Source organism: Suncus etruscus, chromosome 4 (assembly GCF_024139225.1).
Source record: "Suncus etruscus isolate mSunEtr1 chromosome 4, mSunEtr1.pri.cur, whole genome shotgun sequence".
Taxonomy (NCBI): Eukaryota; Metazoa; Chordata; class Mammalia; order Eulipotyphla; family Soricidae; genus Suncus; species Suncus etruscus.
The window spans coordinates 49070090-49088300 of NC_064851.1; the positions used below are offsets into that span (position 1 = coordinate 49070090).

Below are 18211 nucleotides of genomic sequence, written 5' to 3' on the forward strand. Positions count from 1 at the left end.
AAAAAGAATTTGCACTAACAGTATACCTTATTCTTACAGATGACCAAACCATCAACTCCCTTACTCTGATTTTTTTTCCATTGGATATATAACCCAATAACTCTCTATAAATAGAATGGGTTAGATGTAAAAGTCCCAGGACATATTATAATGCAGTCAAGCATGATTAGCACATTTCTGTACCTCTTTGAATGTCTAATACCCTTGGCATTCAAAGCTAAAATTGGTTGAACATCTGCAGAGACTGAGTGTGAATTTCCAAAGTCTATACTAATTTTTTCAACTTCAAATTGATTTCTCTAGTCCAGTCTCAAAAAGAAGAGTTTTCTGCTAAAGTTAACAAAGTTAAATCCCTGACCCAGAAGAAGCTCTGAACCTTTTGACTTTTTTAGTTTCTTTACAGCCCAGCACTAATAAGGAAGCTGACTAACTGCCTTGGAAAAGGCCACTCCTTTCATAAACTAAGTCAATGGAACCCAAAGAATGAAATAATCTGTAAAGTAATTTATCAGACAAATAGCATTCTTGTATTAAGTTGTATTTTTAATCAAGGAAGTACTGAAAACCAAAACTAAAGGCTGTGGAAAACATGAAAATGATGCATTTGAGTATTCTGTTAATATAACCAAAGCAACATACTTTCCTTGATTTCACAGAAAAATTTAAATATAATTTTTCCTTTCTCTCACTTCCTGCATAAACAATATACCCGTATTATAATTCTCTTTCTCTCACTGTAGGGCTTTTTCCCATTCTGATTAATTCTATTTTGATTTGGCTTCTCAGTAGCAATGACTCATACTTGCAGCTTGGAAAAATCTAACTGCTCCCAAAGTGTTTGTTTTTCAAATACAGACCTGAAAACAGCATCTAAAGGGGAGAGGTTTCTTTCTGGTGACAGATCATTTGAAGAATAGGTTTCTGACTTCACTTCTGTCCAGGTTCCAACTGCAATCGTAAAAGTGGAAGCTGGCATGGGCATGGTTACGTAGTAATGCCAGCTTAAATAACCTTAAAACAGAAAGAGAAAAAACATGAGGCCGCCATATGATTCTGGACCTTATTCTATAGTTTTCTACTATTGTTACTTGAAGAATTTGAGTGACAAAACTATATGAACCCATTTTTAGAGCTGGGTTACATAAACTGAAGGGACATTATTTCAAATTTCATGGAAAGCAAAGATAGATGATGGTTTCAGGACAGCCTAGAAGGTTTATATCCCCACAGAACTGTTCGGTTCCTTCAAATGAAGCCATAAATAAGGGTAGCGTAGGGATAAGTAGTCACTAAGACTACCACACATAATGTGTACACCTACAGAAGAACTAGGGACCGGAGCAATAGAACAGTGGTAGGGTGTTTGCCTTGCACGTGGCTGACCCAGGACCGACCTTGGTTCGATCCCCAGCTTCCCATATGGTTCCCCAAGCCAGGAGTGAGTTCTGAGAGCATAGCCAGGATGTAACCCCTGTGTGTCACCAGTTGTGGCCCAAAAGCAAACAAACAAACAAATAAATGAAATAAAAAATAACCATTCTTCATTATTAATGCTTAGCACAATGTTTGGCATTAAAATAATGCTCTGTTGAATGAGTGAAATCACTATGCAGGTTAGTCTCCTTTACTAAATTCACTCTAAAATGGATATAGTAGAGAGAGAGAGAGAGAAGAGAGAGAGAGAGAAAGAGAGAGAGAGAGAGGAGAGAGAGAGGAGAGAGAGAATAGAAATGGAAAATGCATGAATTTTAGTACCATTAAGTAAAAAATTCACTTTAGAAATTCTGGTCTTGGGGCTAGAGAGATTGCATGGAGGTAGGGTGTTTGCCTTGCATGCAGAAGGACGGTGGTTCAAATCTCGGCATCCCATATGGTCCCCCGAGTCTGCCCGGGGGCGATTTCTGAGCCCCTGAGCACTGCTAGGTGTGACCCCCCCCCAAAAAAAAATTTCTGGTCTTACCCATCATTGTTTTTATCTGCTAATGGATTGGACTGAAACACCACTCCTCACTGAGTAGATAAAAAAAACAGTCCAAAGAATTTCAATGAAACTAAGGACTCTCAGCTCAAAATACATCTTGAGCTCCCACTCCAGCCAAGAATGTTGCCTCCATAGTCCAAATTGTATATTAAGCTTTACTAAAGGAATACATTATTACTAACTTACAATAAACACCATACTTCCTTATAAGCTAGAAAATGGTTTTAATGCTTCTGAAACCTCAATGTGCTGCACAACTAGACTGAATATATTATTTTTTCCTGACCATATGTTATAAATTGATGGTACTTCTCAAGGAAAATTGTTATCATCTACTATTATAAACTATAGTGGAACAGGGTGAGGTACTGTTAGAGTGACCCCTGTCGACTTTCTCAGCTTTTTACTACCAACTTCTCTTCAGGAGTTATTTTCTCAAATTAAGTTTTAGAGGGTTAAACACTCATAGAGCAACCTTTGATTCATCTAGAGTAGATAAGATATCTTCAATTCTGAGCTAAAAATGTCGACATCAAAAGAAAGAACTGAAGTGAGATTTTTCTAATTTTAGTAGTAAAAATTGATATGGATACATATCAATTTTGATTTCCATATGTTTGGCTTCAACTAATTCTGAATACAGGAAACTAAAGGAATCATTATTCTCAAGAGCCCTACCAATTTAGACCTTCTGTATAGGGGTCACATTGATTTACTCAACAGGCATTTGTTCTCTACATTCTCCACTGTATTACTGTGGACAGTGCTATACAAAGGGAATGTTGATTTTGTGACTATCACACCTTATAGAAAGTGATAAATAAAACCAATAGGGTTTTGTTAAAAAAAAAAATCATCCCGTGGAGGAAAACTCCTCCCCCCATGCATTCCCAAACTGCAGAGGCGAGAGCTGGGCTCAGAGACCCCACATGCCAGAAGTTCTGCCTGTCTTGCACTGGTATGTGGTGGGCACTGTGCTGGACAGCTAGCCAAAGACCCCCCAGGACTGCCAATTATTCCGGGGGGCCAGATTCCCCCATGCCAGAATGGTCTTCACAGCCAGATCTGGTAACCTGGGCACTGGGGGCTGAGATGGGGTGGAGGAAAACTCCTCCCCCTATGCACTCAAAAACTACAGAGGCGAGAGCTGGGCTCAGAGACCCCACATGCCAGGAGTTCTGCCTGTCTTGCACTGGTATGTGGTGGGCACTGGGCTGGACAGCTAGCCAAAGATCCCCCGGACTGCCAGTTAGTCCAGGGGGGCCAGATTCCCCCATGCCAGAATGGTCTTCACAGCCAGATCTGGTAACCTGGGTCCTGGGGGCTGAAAAGGGGTGGAGGAAAACTCCTCCCCCTATGCATTCACAAACTGCAGAGGGGAGAGCTGGGCTCAGAGTCCCCACATGTCAGGAGTTCTGCCTGTCTTGCACTGGTATGTGGTGGGCACTGGGCTGGACAACTAGCCAAAAAACCCCGGACTACCAATTAGTCTGGGGGGGGGGGGCAGATTCCCCCAGGCCAGAATGGTTTTCTTGGCCAGATCTGGTAACCTGGGCCCTGGGGGCTGGGATGGGGTGGAGGAAAACTCCTCCCCCTATGCATTCACAAACTGCAGAGGCAAGAGCTGGGCTCAGAGACCCCACATGCCAAGACAGCTAGCCAAAGGAAAATTCCCTTATACATAGCAGACCCCCTGCAGTAGTGTCTTTTGTTACTGATCACTATTTTCATAAATACCCTTATTTACATCGTCCGAAAATACTCTAATTCGTGACTATTTATAGGAAAGGAAATGGAATACCCTATATATGGAGGATAGCACTCAATAGATCTCTGAAATCAATGTCTATGTGAATGTTACTTTCTATACAGTTGTCCTCTCTGACTGCCAAGCCTTAACCTTAAACTAGTCATCTATACAATGTATATAACCCCTCTTATACATTGCCCTTCCACACCCAGAGACCCTTCTGCTCCCCCATATCCCAACCTGGATTTGTTATCTCCCCCTTATTTAACCCTCTTTTCCCTCAGTTCTTAACTCGTTAGGTACCAAGACCGACCTCCTTCCTCAACAAACCACCATCCAGCTCCTCAATGAAAGACACCCTCTCGATCCCCCATCTCGTGTCTCAGCAAGAAACCACAACCAACACGCCTGCTGACTCAAGCTGGTGACCCCTCTCACCCCCATCAAATCGTGGACTGATGCATGATACCGGAATCAGCGGCAGCAAAACTCCCAGCTCAAGGACATTAAAGGACTCTGAAATGCTGCAAATCATATCTTAAATTCTAGACCAAAGTCTGTAAGACAAAAAAGTGCCTTGGCTTTCACTCCCCACAAGAATATCTCAGAAGACCTAATTGGGAGGCCTATATTGCCTACGTAAGCTTAATACCTTTATAATAATGCATCTTAAGATATGAGTTCCTGGGCTGGTGAGGTGGCGCTAGAGGTAAGGCCTTGCAAGGACTAGCCAAGGAAGGACCACAGTTCGATTCCCCCCCCCCCCCACCATCCCATATGGTTCCCCCAAGCCTGGGGCAATTTCTGAGCACTTAACCCTCAGGAATAATCCCTGAGCATCAAATGGGTGTGGCCCAGAAAACCAAAAAAAAAGAGAGAGAGATGTATTCCTAAACATACAGATAGCCTCCCCCATGACTTTCTTTTTTCAAATAACATTTTAAACCTTTTTTTCTCTTTCAATTTACCATTTTTTTATCTCAGTTTTATCTATTTGCTCTATGTTTTATATATGCATTTTTTTTTTTTTTTTGGTTTTTGGGCCACATCCGGCGACACTCGGGTTACTCCTGGCTAGCTGCTCAGAAATAGCTCCTGGCAGGCACGGGAGACCATATGGGACACCGGGATTCGAACCAACCACCTTTGGTCCTGGATCGGCTGCTTGCAAGGCAAACACTGCTGTGCTATCTCTCCAGGACCTGCATATTTTCTTTATCCTTGGTACAAAAAAACAAGAAAACATCTTGCCTGGGATAAAAGCTCAGACCACACCACAGATACTGTATGTGTAGCCTGTCATCCTTACCCGAAATAGCACCAACAATACAAAAGGACAAGGCACAGTAAGTATGGGGAAATCATAGACTCAGACACAAGATCTTATCTTCTAAGGATAAGAACTCACACTTTTTTTTTGTTTTTTTTTGGGCCACACCCGGTAACGCTCAGGGGTTACTCCTGGCTATGTGCTCAGAAGTTGCTCCTGGCTTGGGGGACCATATGGGACACCGGGGGATCGAACCGCGGTCCGTCCAAGGCTAGCGCAGGCAAGGCAGGCACCTTACCTTTAGCACCACCGCCCGGCCCCAGAACTCACACTTTTTACACAAGGTTGCCTCCCATCCTGGACATATGTCATGTGGATACAACTCAGTGTTCACAAGATCGGACACTGTTAGTTCATTTTCAAATCCCAGATCCCAGCCGTAGAACTGAAACAACTCCCTGCAACAACACTAGGAACTAAGCTCTGTTGGGAGATATACTTGTTCTAGTGTTAATATGACAACGAGGACAGTTAGGAAATGACAACTTGACCTAAGACCAGGAGGTCCTATCACATCACCTAACACTAAGGGGAAATCAGAAGATGTATCGTCCTTTGAACTATGAAAAGTAAGAGCACTAATTACAGAAAACTGACTTTGACAACCATGACTGGGCAGAACTTACCTTGAGACAATTAAAGAAAACCCTAGGTTATAGCCCAGGTCTCTTACAAAAAAATCAAGATTTCTTAGTACAGAGGCCCAATTCTGACAACAAAGACTGAGCAGAACTTTTGGAACCATAATTTCCTAGACTTTGGCTTAGGGAACTAGCAAAAACATGGAGCACATGATACAGAAAACTGAACATACCAACAATGTTGGAACAGAACCTCTAGTCTAGAACCTTAAATACTCTATCCTAGGCCTTGTCCTAGGACCTGCGCAAATACCAAGATTGCTTGCTACAGTGGCCTGATTTTCTCATCCACAACCGAGAGGAAAGTTTCCTGACACCACAAAACAAAACAAACAAACAAAAAAAAAAAAACCCTGGGATACGGCAATGAGAAGGTATGGAGCCAGTGGTTATTCCCATAACAATATGCTTCAAGAGTGGAGAAACCCTGAATCTCTTAGGCCATGGAAATTTCCTTCCTTCCCCAATACTTACTGTGCCTATACAAAAAAAAGTGGGGGGGAAGGTAACACCAAACGCTGCCACTCCAGCATTCCTTTCTCTGGTTTTGCTTTGTGTGTGTGTGTGTGTGTGTGTGTGTGTGTGTGTGTGTGTGTGTGTGTGTGTGTGTGTGTGTGTTTGATATTATTTTCCCTCTCTTTTTTCTTTTTCACTCTTGTGGATATTATTCGGTGATTTTTCTTTTCTTTTCTTTTCTTTTTCTTTTTTTTTTTTTTGTGTGTGATTGATACCAAATTTTTCTTCTCTTTTCCTTAACCTTTTTATCTCCAACAGAATAGCATAACTTGAATCATTCAGCCTCATAAATTGAGGGGGGGAAAGGATGATACCAGGACCAGTCATATGAACATGTAGTGTAAATAAAAAAAATGACCAGACTGGATTACCAAACAGAATACATACCCAACCTACAAGTTGTAAAGTGGAGACCAGTTACACTAGTATTCTGGGGGGAAGGGGGAGTAAAGGAGGGAGATATGGGAGACATGCTGGGAACAGGAGTGGAGAAAGGACAAAATTGGTGGTGGGAATGCCCTTCATTCATTGTCACTATGTACCGTAAATAATTCTGTGTAATGAATTTCAGTCATAATAAAAATTAAAAAGAAAAAGTAAAAAGAAAAGAAAAAAGAAAAAATCATCCCTAAGCATTTTGTGGTTTTGATACACTGTAAATGTGTTTATTTAAAGTTCAATTTCTGGGGCCGGAGAGATAGCATGGAGGTAGGGCATTTGACTTGCTTTCAGAAGGATGGTGGTTCGAATCCTGGCATCCCATATGGTCCCCCAACCCTGCCAGGAGCAATTTCTGAGTGCAGAGCCAGGAGTAACCCTTGAGCACTGCAGGGTGTGACCCAAAAACCAAAACAAAAAAAAAAGTCCAATTTCAATATGGCTCTTTTCTACCTGATTGAGGTTAAGAATATATAGCAATTAATTCTCAAAGTGATTTTTAATGATTTATTTTTTGATAATTATATTTGCTATTCATTTAAGTTTTATTGGACCTAGTAATATATACATTTGTTATATGTTTGTCATGGAGTAGGCTGGAAAGGTACTAGGGGACCTAAGGATACTGGAGGAAAAAGGGGTTCACTGGTGGTTGGAACTAATATTAGAACAACTATATCATGAACAACTTCATGAATCATGGTATCTCAATAAATATCTCTTAAATTATATTTACAGCAAAGATTTAAGATGGCACAGCTGAAACTAAAAGAGATTAGATGAACAAATGCATAAAAAGAGTACTGATATTTTCCTTTAGTTGATTCCCAAAATGCTGGCAAGGAAGAAAACAGAGTATTTCAAAATAAAAGTTAAAGAAATTAAATAGAACTAGTAAAATTGTAGAGTTTAAGGCACTTGCTTTGAATGCTGATGACCAGAGTTTCATACCCAGCATCCCATATGGTAATCCCAGGAGTAATTCCTGAGCACTGTCAAGCATGCAAGTAAGTAGGAGAAAAGGAAGAAAGATAGAAAGAAGGTAGAAAGAAAGACAAAAGAAAAGAGGGAAGGAAAGAAGGTAGTAAAAAGGAAGGAAGATGGGAAAGAAAGAGTTAAAGAAAAAGAGGAAGGAAGGAAGGAAGGAAGGGAGGGAGGGAGGGAGGGAGGGAGGAAGGAAGGAAGGAAGGAAGGAAGGAAGGAAGGAAGGAAGGAAGGAAGGAAGGAAGGAAGGAAGGAAGGAAGGAAGGAAGGAAGGAAGGAAGGAAGGTTTAGTAACAAAGACAAGACAACATAAAACTGGAAAAATATAAGAAATAAAATAAAAAGGCAAAAAAAAAAATGAAATCAGTTCAGGAGGTAAGTAGGCAGGAAATTCTAGAAAAAGCCAATACAAGAAAACAGAAGAAAACTATTAGTTAAAAATTTCAGAAAAATTTTACCTAAATTCAAGGACCTCAAGTTTTCATATTAAAAAGACATACAACACACTCAGAACGCCAGATACAAGTCAACTTGCATCAACGTACACCATTACAAAATTCAGAACCCTGGGGATTAAAATAAGATCCTACAAGCCCTCAAAGGGGGAATTAAAAATCACATAAAATAAGGGCACTTTCAGACACGCAAAGTTCCAAAAAGATGATGCCCACACCACAGTCTATTCTCTGGAAACTATTAGAGTATGTAAAGTATGCGTAAAAAAAAAAAAAAAAAAAAGACTTAGTAAATCAAGAGAGAAGATAGATGTGCCCAAACAAGAAAGAAAGAAAGAAGCCCAAGAAATGTGCAGGATGTCAGAGAAAGATGAGCCCAGGAGCAAGCCATGTACCTCATAGAATGGAGTCTGTGCCCATAGGAGACATTGCAGGGACTAAAGTCCCTGTTAAGGAAGATAAAAATTAAAGGTGGGAAACAAAAATAACAATAATCCAATATATCTTAAAAATCTTTAAATACTTTAACTAGTATTTTTTAAAAGTATAAGGCTGGAAAATATATTAAAAAATCAAGCAATTGAAAAAAATTAATGATAAATTGTGGTGAAAAGTTAGATGTTATTATGTAATCACAATTTTATTCCAGGACTCAATTCTTTTTTTAAAGTAATATTCGTTGTCTTAGAAAACTGTACTTGTTTTAGGGGTACAGTTTTATTCCTCTGCAATGTGTGTGTTAATATACCACACCATACCATAAAAATCTGTTTTTGTTTTGTTTATTTCTTTTTTGTTTGGGGCAATACAAAAAGTACTCAGGGATTACTCCTAATGCTACCCTCAGAGATCACAACTAGCTGGCATAGGGAACCATATGGGATGTCAGGGATCAAACCTTAATCAGTTGTGTGCAAGGATAGTATCCTACCCGCTCCAGAGTTATTTTTTCAAAATTAATAATATATAACGAGAGTTAATATATTGATTATAAAGGGAAGAAGGGATTTAAGGAAGCATATGTGATGGAGGTCAGGAAGAAAGAAAAAGAGAAAAATTTCTTTTTTGCCACAGAAAGTAACAAATTCCCACCAGGTGTCTTATTGAACAATATGGATGTACATCCAAAAAATTAACTAAAAGAGATGAAAGTGCTCACTTCTAAAGCAGAACAAATAGGGTAGAAATACTGAAGAATTTCTGGAAGTGATTAAAATAACTGAATAGAAGAAACACTTGATTCCTAAAGCAAGTAGATTTGTAATATAACAAGTTTAAAATAAAGCTAGTTATTAAAAAAAAGTTTTGGTTCCAAGAAAAATTTAAAATAATAAATCTCAGAAGATGAGAAAATTTAGAAATAAGTAGTAGGTAATCCTACTAAGAAATCCTTTCATAAAAATGAAGCATTCATAGTGTTATGTTTTGGAATATAATTCCAAAAGTTCATGGAAGAAAAGCAGAAATAAATAAACATAAATTAAAAAGCTTTTGGACAATAGAACAAAAAGAATGGGATTAAATAGAATCAAAATAAATAAAAATAAGATCAAAACCAATCGAATGGGATTAAATATAGGCAAATAATTTATGTAATACATACAAAATATCCAAACTATATAAGGAACCCGATACATACAATCCAATAGCAAAAAAAAAAAAAAAAAAGGAAAAAAATCTGATTTATAGAAACAATTCCAAATATTCAAAATACATAAGGAAGTAATACTACTGACAGCAAAAAAAAAAGGGGGGGGAATCTAACAAAAATGACATGTTTCCTTAAATAGTCAAAGCAATTCTAGGAAAATTAACATGACAGGAGCTTCTCTTTCCCCAACTTCAACTGTAGCAATCAGGGCTGGAGCATTTGCCTTGCACGTAGCTGACTCAGTTCAATGCTCAGAGTCATATGGTCCCTCCAAGCACTGGGAGGAGTAATTACTGAGTGCAGAGCCAGGATTAACAACCCTGAGCATTATGAGATGTGGCCCAACATCACCTCCTCTCCTACCTCATCCAATAAAAAACTATTCTAAACAAAACAGCATGATACTGGAGTAAAGACAGACTCTCACACCAATGCAATATAAATGAAAATCCAGAGAAAGATTTTCAGGTATATAGACAGTCAACCTTCAACTAGAAGTAGAGTCTGAAATAGACCAAAGAAAGTCTCTTCAACAAGTGGTTGGTCATATGAGAAAAATGAATTCAGACTCCTTTCTAACACTATGCATAAAATTTGAATAAAATGAATTAAGTACCTCAGTATCAGACCAAAGTCAATATATTTTACTGAGCAAAACATAGGTAGAATATTTCATGACAGTGAATACAGAGGTGTCTTCTTTGATGGTTCAATGTAATTGGCCAAACAAACAAAACAAACAAACAAACAAACAAAACAAATGGAACTAAACCCAACTAAAAAACTTCTGTACTGCAAAGAAATGATAACCAGAATAGAAAGAATATTTTCCCTTCACTTATCTGATCAAGGTTGATATCCAAGACACATAAAGAACTGGTAGAAATTTATAAGAAATAAACAAGTCCATCAATAATGGGGGGAGAGATAACAGAAACTTCCTCAGAGAAGATATACAGATAGCCAAAAAGTATACAAAAAATACTCTATCACTTATTATCAGGGAAATTCAAATCAAAACAACAATGAGATATCATCTCACACCAGTTAGACTAGCACATGCCAAGAAACAAAAACAAGCAATGTTGGTGGGAATGCATTCACTATTGATAAGAATGACAAACGGTCCAACCTTTTTAGAAAACAATATGGACACTTCTCAGAGAACTAGGAATTGAGAAGGATGAGGATACTGGGACAATGGTAGGGGTAGGGGGAAGTAGAAATTCTGGTGGACGGTGCTAAAATTTTTTATATATGAAACCATACATTAACAGTTTTGCATACCACAGAGCATGATATAAAATAATAAAAAAAAAAAGAGGAGTGAGGTGGGCAGGGGGTAGTTTGAAGAAGACACTGATGGATGCTAGATAAGTACATATAAATGTATGCATAAGACCCTATCATTAAAAGCATTGTAAATTACAATGCCTAAACTTTTTAAAAAATAGAATATAAAATAAAAAAAATGAATAAAATTTTTTGAAAGATTTTTTTTAAATCTTTTTCAAAGAAGATGCTGAAATAGTCATCAGTTATAGGAAAAGGTTAATCAACATTATTAATCATTAGTAAAACAAAATATCAAATCCATAATGAGAGATCATTCACACCTACTGGAAGAGTGACCAGAGTTGGTAGGAATGTGAAGAAAAGGTCTTTTGCATGTTGAAAATGTAAACTGGTATAATAACTATGGAAAACACTATGCAAGTTTCTCAAACAATTAAACTATTAAACCAGAGAGGGCTTGTCTTCCATGTGGCCAGGTTTAAATCCTGTCACCCGTTAAGGACCCTGAGCCTGCGAGGAGTGATATCTGAGCACAGAGCAATAAGCCCTGAGAACTATCAGGTGTGGTTCAAAAACAAACAAAAAAATTGAACTACCATATGAATGAGCAATTCCACTCCTGGTTATACACACCAGAAGAAATGAAATCACCATCTTAAGAAAACTATGAGCATGCACTCCCATGTTCATTGCAACAATACTTGGTAGCCAAGATTTAGAAGCATTATAAACTTCCATTAATAGATAAATGGATAAATTAAATGTAGTATGCAAGAGTCATCTTCAACTAAAGTTTCTTTTTCCACCGCTTCAGTTCTCATGACTGAAAATATAAAATCCCCAAAGTAAGCAATTCACAAATTTTATACTGCTTACCATACCAACTGGTATGATGGAATTTTATACTGAACTTCTCTGTTCTATATGGGATGTAAATCATCCTATATTGAACAAATCCAGTTTTACTAGGTAGCTGTTTCAATTGTTTTTATACTTGTAGAACTATATTTTAATAATAATGTTTCATTATTAGTTACTGTTAACCTTTTTGTAAAATATAAATTAAATTTTATCATAGGTATGTAAGAACCTATGAAAAATACAGTGTATAGGAGTTCTTTTAGGTATTTACTAGGGGTCTTGAAACATAAACCTACCAGATAAGCAAGGTCTGTTGAATATAAACTATGGATTACTAGTAAATATCAGGAAGATAGCTCTGTGCTTTTCATTGGGAAGGACTGGCCTCAACTCTGGCACCTTGGAATCCCAGCTTAGAAAATAAGAAAATGATCAACAAATGGAACCAAAAATAGGTAAGCAGAAGGAAATAACAAAGCTTAAAGCAGAAATCAATGAAGTAGAAATCCAGAAAATCTGAAAGGTCAACAAAAGCAAAAGTTGGGCTCTTTGAAAAAATAAACAAGATTGATAAACCACTGGCAAAACTCATAAAGAAATAGAGAGAAATTTGATAAATGAGATTAGAAATGAAAAGGGGGAGATCACTACAGATATTGCAAAAATTCAAAGGGTAATCAGAAAATACTTTGAGAAATTATATACCACAGAACATGAGAACTTGGCAGAAATGGACAAATTCTTGAACTCTTATAACCTTCCACAGTTAAATAAGGACGAGGCAGTATATCTAAACAACTCTATCACTATTAAGTAAATTAAAATGGTGATCAAAAATCTTCCTGAAAACAAAAGCCCAGGACCAGATAGGTTCACTAATGAATTCTTTCAAACCTTTCAAGAGGAATTACTACCAATTCTTGCCAGGCTCTTTCATAAAACTGAAGAATCAGCAACACTCCCAAATAGTTTCTATGAAGCCACCATCACCTTGATACCAAAACCAGATAGAGATGCTGCCAAAAAAGAAAATTACAGACCAATATCCTGATGAACACAGATGTAAAGATCCTCAACAAAATTCTGGCAAATAGAATTCAATGCCTCATCAAGAAGCATCAAGATAGCATGGAGTTAGGGTGTTTGCCTTGCATGCAGAAGGATGGTAGTTCAAATCCTGGCATCCCATATGGTCCCCTGAGCCTGCCAGGAGTGATTTCTGAGCACAGAGCCAAGAGTAACCCCTCAGAACTGCTGGGTCTGACCCAAAAAACAAAACAAAACAAAACAAAACAAAACAAAATGAAGGTCATTCAACACAGGAAGTAGGTTTCATACTAGAAATGCAAGGATGGTTTAATATCCATAAATCAATCAACATAATATACCATATCAACAAAAAGAAAAACAAAAATCATATGATCATATCAAAAGATGCAGAGAAAACATTTGATAAGGTCCAAAACCCATTCTTGATTAAAAAAAAAAACCCTCATCAAGATGGTAAAGGAAGAAACTTTTCTCAATGTAGTCAAGGCCATCTACCACAAGCCAATGGCAAATATTATCAATGGAGATAAACTAAAAAAAGCCATTCTCCTAAAATCTGGTACAAGACAAAGCTGCCCTCTCTCACCACTCCCATTCAACATAGTCCTGGAAGTTCTTGCCATAGTGATTAGACAAGAAAAAGATATGAAGGGCATGCAGATAGATAAGGAAGAAGTCAAGTTCTTATGTTTGCTGATGACATGATAACATATTTAGAAAACCGTAAAGACTCTGCCAAAAAGCTTTTTAGAAACAATAGATTCATATAGCAAAGTGGCAGGCTACAAAATTAATATGCAAAGGTCAATGGCCTTCTTATACATCAATAATAATAGAGAAGAAATGGACATTAAAAAAACAATCCCATTCATGTTAGTGCCCCACAAACTCAAATATCTTGGAGTCAACTTAACTAAAGAGGTGAAGAACCTATACAAAGAAAACTACAAAATTCTGCTTCAAGAAATAAGAGAGGACACAAGGATTGGCAGGATTAATATCATTAAAATGGCAATACTTCCCAAAATATTGTACAGATTTAATGCAATCCCAATTAAAATACCCAGGATATTCATCAAAGAAGAGGATCAAACACACCTGAAATTCATTTGGAACAATAAACACTCACAAATAGCTAAAGCAATCCTTGAGAAAAGAAATTTGGGAGGCATTACTTTCCACAATTTTTTTTTTTTTTTTTGGTTTTTGGGCCACACCCGCTTGACGCTCAGGGGTTACTCCTGGCTATGTGCTCAGAAATCGCCCCTGGCTTGGGGGGACCAGATGGGACGCCGGGGATCGAACCGCGGTCCTTCCTTGGCTAGCGCTTGCAAGGCAGACACCTTACCTCCAGCGCCACCTACCCGGCCCCTACTTTCCACAATTTTAAACTATATTACAAAGTAATAGTTATCAAAACAGCATAGTATTGGAATAAACACAGATCCTCAGATCAGTGGAATAGCCTTTAGTATTCAGAGAATATTCCCCAGACATACAGCCATCTAATCTTTGATAAAGAGGCAAGAAATCCAAAATGGAGTAAGGAAAGCCTCTTCAAAAGTGGTGTTGGCACAACTGGTTAGCCACTTGCAAAAAAGCAAACTAGGACCCCTATCTAATACCATGAACAAAGATCAAATCCAAATGGATTAAAAACTTTGATAACAGGCCTGAAACCATAAGGTATATAGAACAACACGTAGGTAAACACCATATGACATTGAGACAAAAGGCATCTTCAACGCAGAAATAGCACTCTCCAAACAGGTGAAAGCAGAGATAAATAGATGGGACTATATTAAGCTGAGAAGCTTTTGCACCTCAAAGGAATAGTGCCTAGGATACAAAAGCTACCCATAGAATGGGAGAAACTATTCACCCGATACTCATCAGACAAGGGGCTAATATCAAAAATATACAAGGTATAATAGAACTTAGTAAGAAAAAAAACATGTAGTCCCATCAAAAAATGGGGAGAAGAAATAAGCAGACACTTCCTCAAAGAAGAAATACAAATGACCAAAAGACACATGAATAAATGTTCCACATCACTAATCATAAGAAAGATGCGGGGCCGGGCGGTGGCGCTGGAGGTAAGGTGCCTGCCTTGCCTGCGCTAGCCTAGGACGGACCGCGGTTCGATCCCCCGGCATCCCATATGGTCCCCCCAAGAAGCCAGGAGCAACTTCTGAGCGCATAGCCAGGAGTAACCCCTGAGCGTCACAGGGTGTGGCCCAAAAAACCAAAAAAAAAAAAAAAAAAAAGATGCAAATCAAAACTACAATGAGGTACCATCTCACACCACAGAGACTGGCACACATCACAAAGAACAAGAACAATCAGTGCTGGCGTGGATAAGGAGAGAAAGGAACACTTATTCACTGCTGGTGGGAATGCCATCTAGTCCAGCCTTTATGGAAAACAATATGGAGATTCCTCAAATAACTGGAAATTAAATTCCCATATGATCTAGCTATTCCACTCCTAGGGATATACCCTAGGAACACAAAAATACAATTCAAAAATCTCTTCCTCACACCTAAATTCATTGCAGCACTATTTACAATAGCCAGACACTGGAAACAACCAAGATTCTCCTCAACAATGAATGGCTAAAAAAAAACTTCGGTACATATCCATAATGAAATATTATAAAGCCGTCAGGAGAGATGAAGTCATGACATTTTCTATTATGTTTAGTGAAATAAGTCAGGAGAATAGAGAGAGACACAGAATAGTCTCACCCATCTATGCATTTAAAAAAATTAAAGACATTACTGTAATAAGGCCCAGAGAGAACAGAGTTAAGAGCTGGAAGGATTGGCTCATAATTTGAAGCTCACCACAAAGAGTAGTGGATGCTGTTAGGGAAATAACTAACAACTAGCATGACAATGTTAAAAAATGAGAGAAGTAGAATGCCTGATGCAAATACAGGCAAGGGTGGGGAAGGAAGGGGGTATTGATGGTTTGGAATGTTGCACTGGTGAAGGGGGGTATTCTGTTTATGACTGAAACCCAACTTCAAACATACTTATAATCATGGTGTTTAAATAAAGATTTATTTTTTAAAAAAGATTACATAAGGGCTATTTTACAATTAAATATATATACACATATATGTATATATATGTATACATATATATATGTATATATATGTATACGTATATATATATATATATCTGTGCCCTCAAAGTGAAACGAGGAAGGTATTGGGAACCCAAAAGGAGTGTGTCAGACTGGAAAGACAACTCAGTGTATAGGGTATTTCCCCTGTATGTACCTAGTCTGGGTTTGATCACCAGCATCCTATGTGGTCCTCTGAACACCATCAGGAGTAAATTCTGAGTACAGAACCAGGAGTACTATATGAGTATTGCTGGGTATAGCCCAAAACAAAACAAAACAAAACAAAAATGGGTATAAGAAGAACTCCAATACATTGGGGCTGGAGGATAGCATGAAGATAAGTCATTTGCCTTGCATGCAGAAGGATGGTGATTCAAATCTTGGCATCCCATATGGTTCCCCGAGCCTGCCAGGAGCAGTTTCTGAGTGTAGAGCCAGGAGTAACCCCTGAGCACTGCTGGGTGTGACAAAGGAAGGAAGGAAGGAAGGAAGGAAGGAAGGAAGGAAGGGAAGGAAGGAAGGAAGGAAGGAAGGAAGGAAGGAAGGAAGGAAGGAAGGAAGGAAGGAAGGGAAGGAAGGAAGGAGAGGAAGGAAGGAAGGAAGGAAGGAAGGAAGGAAGGAAGGAAGGAAGGAAGGAAGGAAGGAAGGAAGGAAGGAAGGAAGAAAGAAAGAAAGAAAGAAAGAAAGAAAGAAAGAAAGAAAGAAAGAAAGAAAGAAAGAAAGAAAGAAAGAAAGAAAGAAAGAAAGAAAAGAAAGAAAGAAAGAAAGAAAGAAAGAAAGAAAGAAAGAAAGAAAGAAAGAAAGAAAGAAAGAAAGAAAGGAAGGAAGGAAGAAAGAAAGAAAAAGAAAGAACGAAGGAAGGAAGAAGGAAGGAAGGAAGAAAAAGAAAGAAAGAAAGAAAAGAAAGAAAGAAAGAGAAAGAAAGAAAGAAAGAAAGAAAGAAAGAAAGAAAGAAAGAAAGAAAGAAAGAAAGAAAGAAAGAAAGAAAGAAAGAAAGAAAGAAAGAAAGAAAGAAGAGAGAAGGAAGGAAGGAAGAAAGGGAAGGAAGGAAGGAAGGAAGGAAGGAAGAAAGAAAGAAAGAAAGAAAGAAAGAAAGAAAGAAAGAAAGAAAGAAAGAAAGAAAGGAAAGAAAGAAAGAAAAGAAAGAAAGAAAGAAAGAAAGAAAGAAAGAAAGAAAAGAAAGAAAGAAAAAGAAATCTAATACGCTCATTTAAAAATTAATTAAAAAACATCATTCTCTTGAGCCTTTTTCAAAGTTAAATAGTGGGAAAAAATTATTTAGGGGATATGCATTGAAAACCATCAGATAAACCCATAATAGAAAATGTTCAAGATGATTTTCTCCTATGCAGCCTTCAATGGTTCAGCTTTTAATAGATTCTTAAAAGTTCCTCTACTAAGTGGAATATATTTGGAATAAAGTATTCAAACTTCAAGCTTTTAAAGCAAATTAAGTTTTATTTTAAGGTCACATGAAGTAATGATCAAATGTGGGCAATGCTTCTGCACTGTGGGAGGCTTTTCCTAGTATATCACCCGGACAGCAAGTCTAGTATCTTCACTTGGGAAGAGCATCTCTACCGTAGTCTCTTCATGAATGATTTGATGCAGCCTGTCTCACAAGAACACTGCCACAGTGGGCTCACTACTCAGGGGATGGCTGACTGTACCTTTTACTAATCACTATGTAAAAAAAAAAAATCAAAAGCCTATAATGGAGACTGTACTCCTAGAAAGCAGAGCTTTCAAAGCTCTGTCTGTATTTCAAAAGCAGAGAAATAAATTCTGGATTATCCATTATTTGGGATAAGCCTAACCTTGCAAAAAGAATTGAGTTTCTTTCTCTTGAGTTTGTTTGTTCAGTAAATTCCAGGTCTGGACTTTGATTGCTGGGGTCCAATTTCCTGCTCCACACTTAACTGTATGGGCACATTACTTAACTTCTCAACGCCCCAGTTTCCCCATATGTAACATGGGAGAAGAATCATAGTATCTCACTTGTAGTATTATGAAGATGAAATTAGACAATATATGAAAAAAATAAACAGGCATGGTAATCAGCACATAGTAAGTATTAAAAAAATATAAACTGTCATCCTGCAAGGTGCCTCTGGGCTGTTTGGGCT

The 18211-nt window shown here is 37.9% G+C and overlaps 1 protein-coding gene across 1 annotated transcript in view; it reads right to left on the bottom strand.

The window, feature by feature from the left end:
- Nucleotides 1-18211, bottom strand: part of AOPEP (aminopeptidase O (putative)) — a 363790-nt gene that overhangs the window by 290111 nt on the left and 55468 nt on the right. Inside the window, exon 3 of the mRNA XM_049772315.1 lies at nt 858-1011. Within this exon, the coding sequence (XP_049628272.1) occupies nt 858-1011 (154 nt within the window). The remainder of the gene's footprint in view (nt 1-857; nt 1012-18211) is intronic.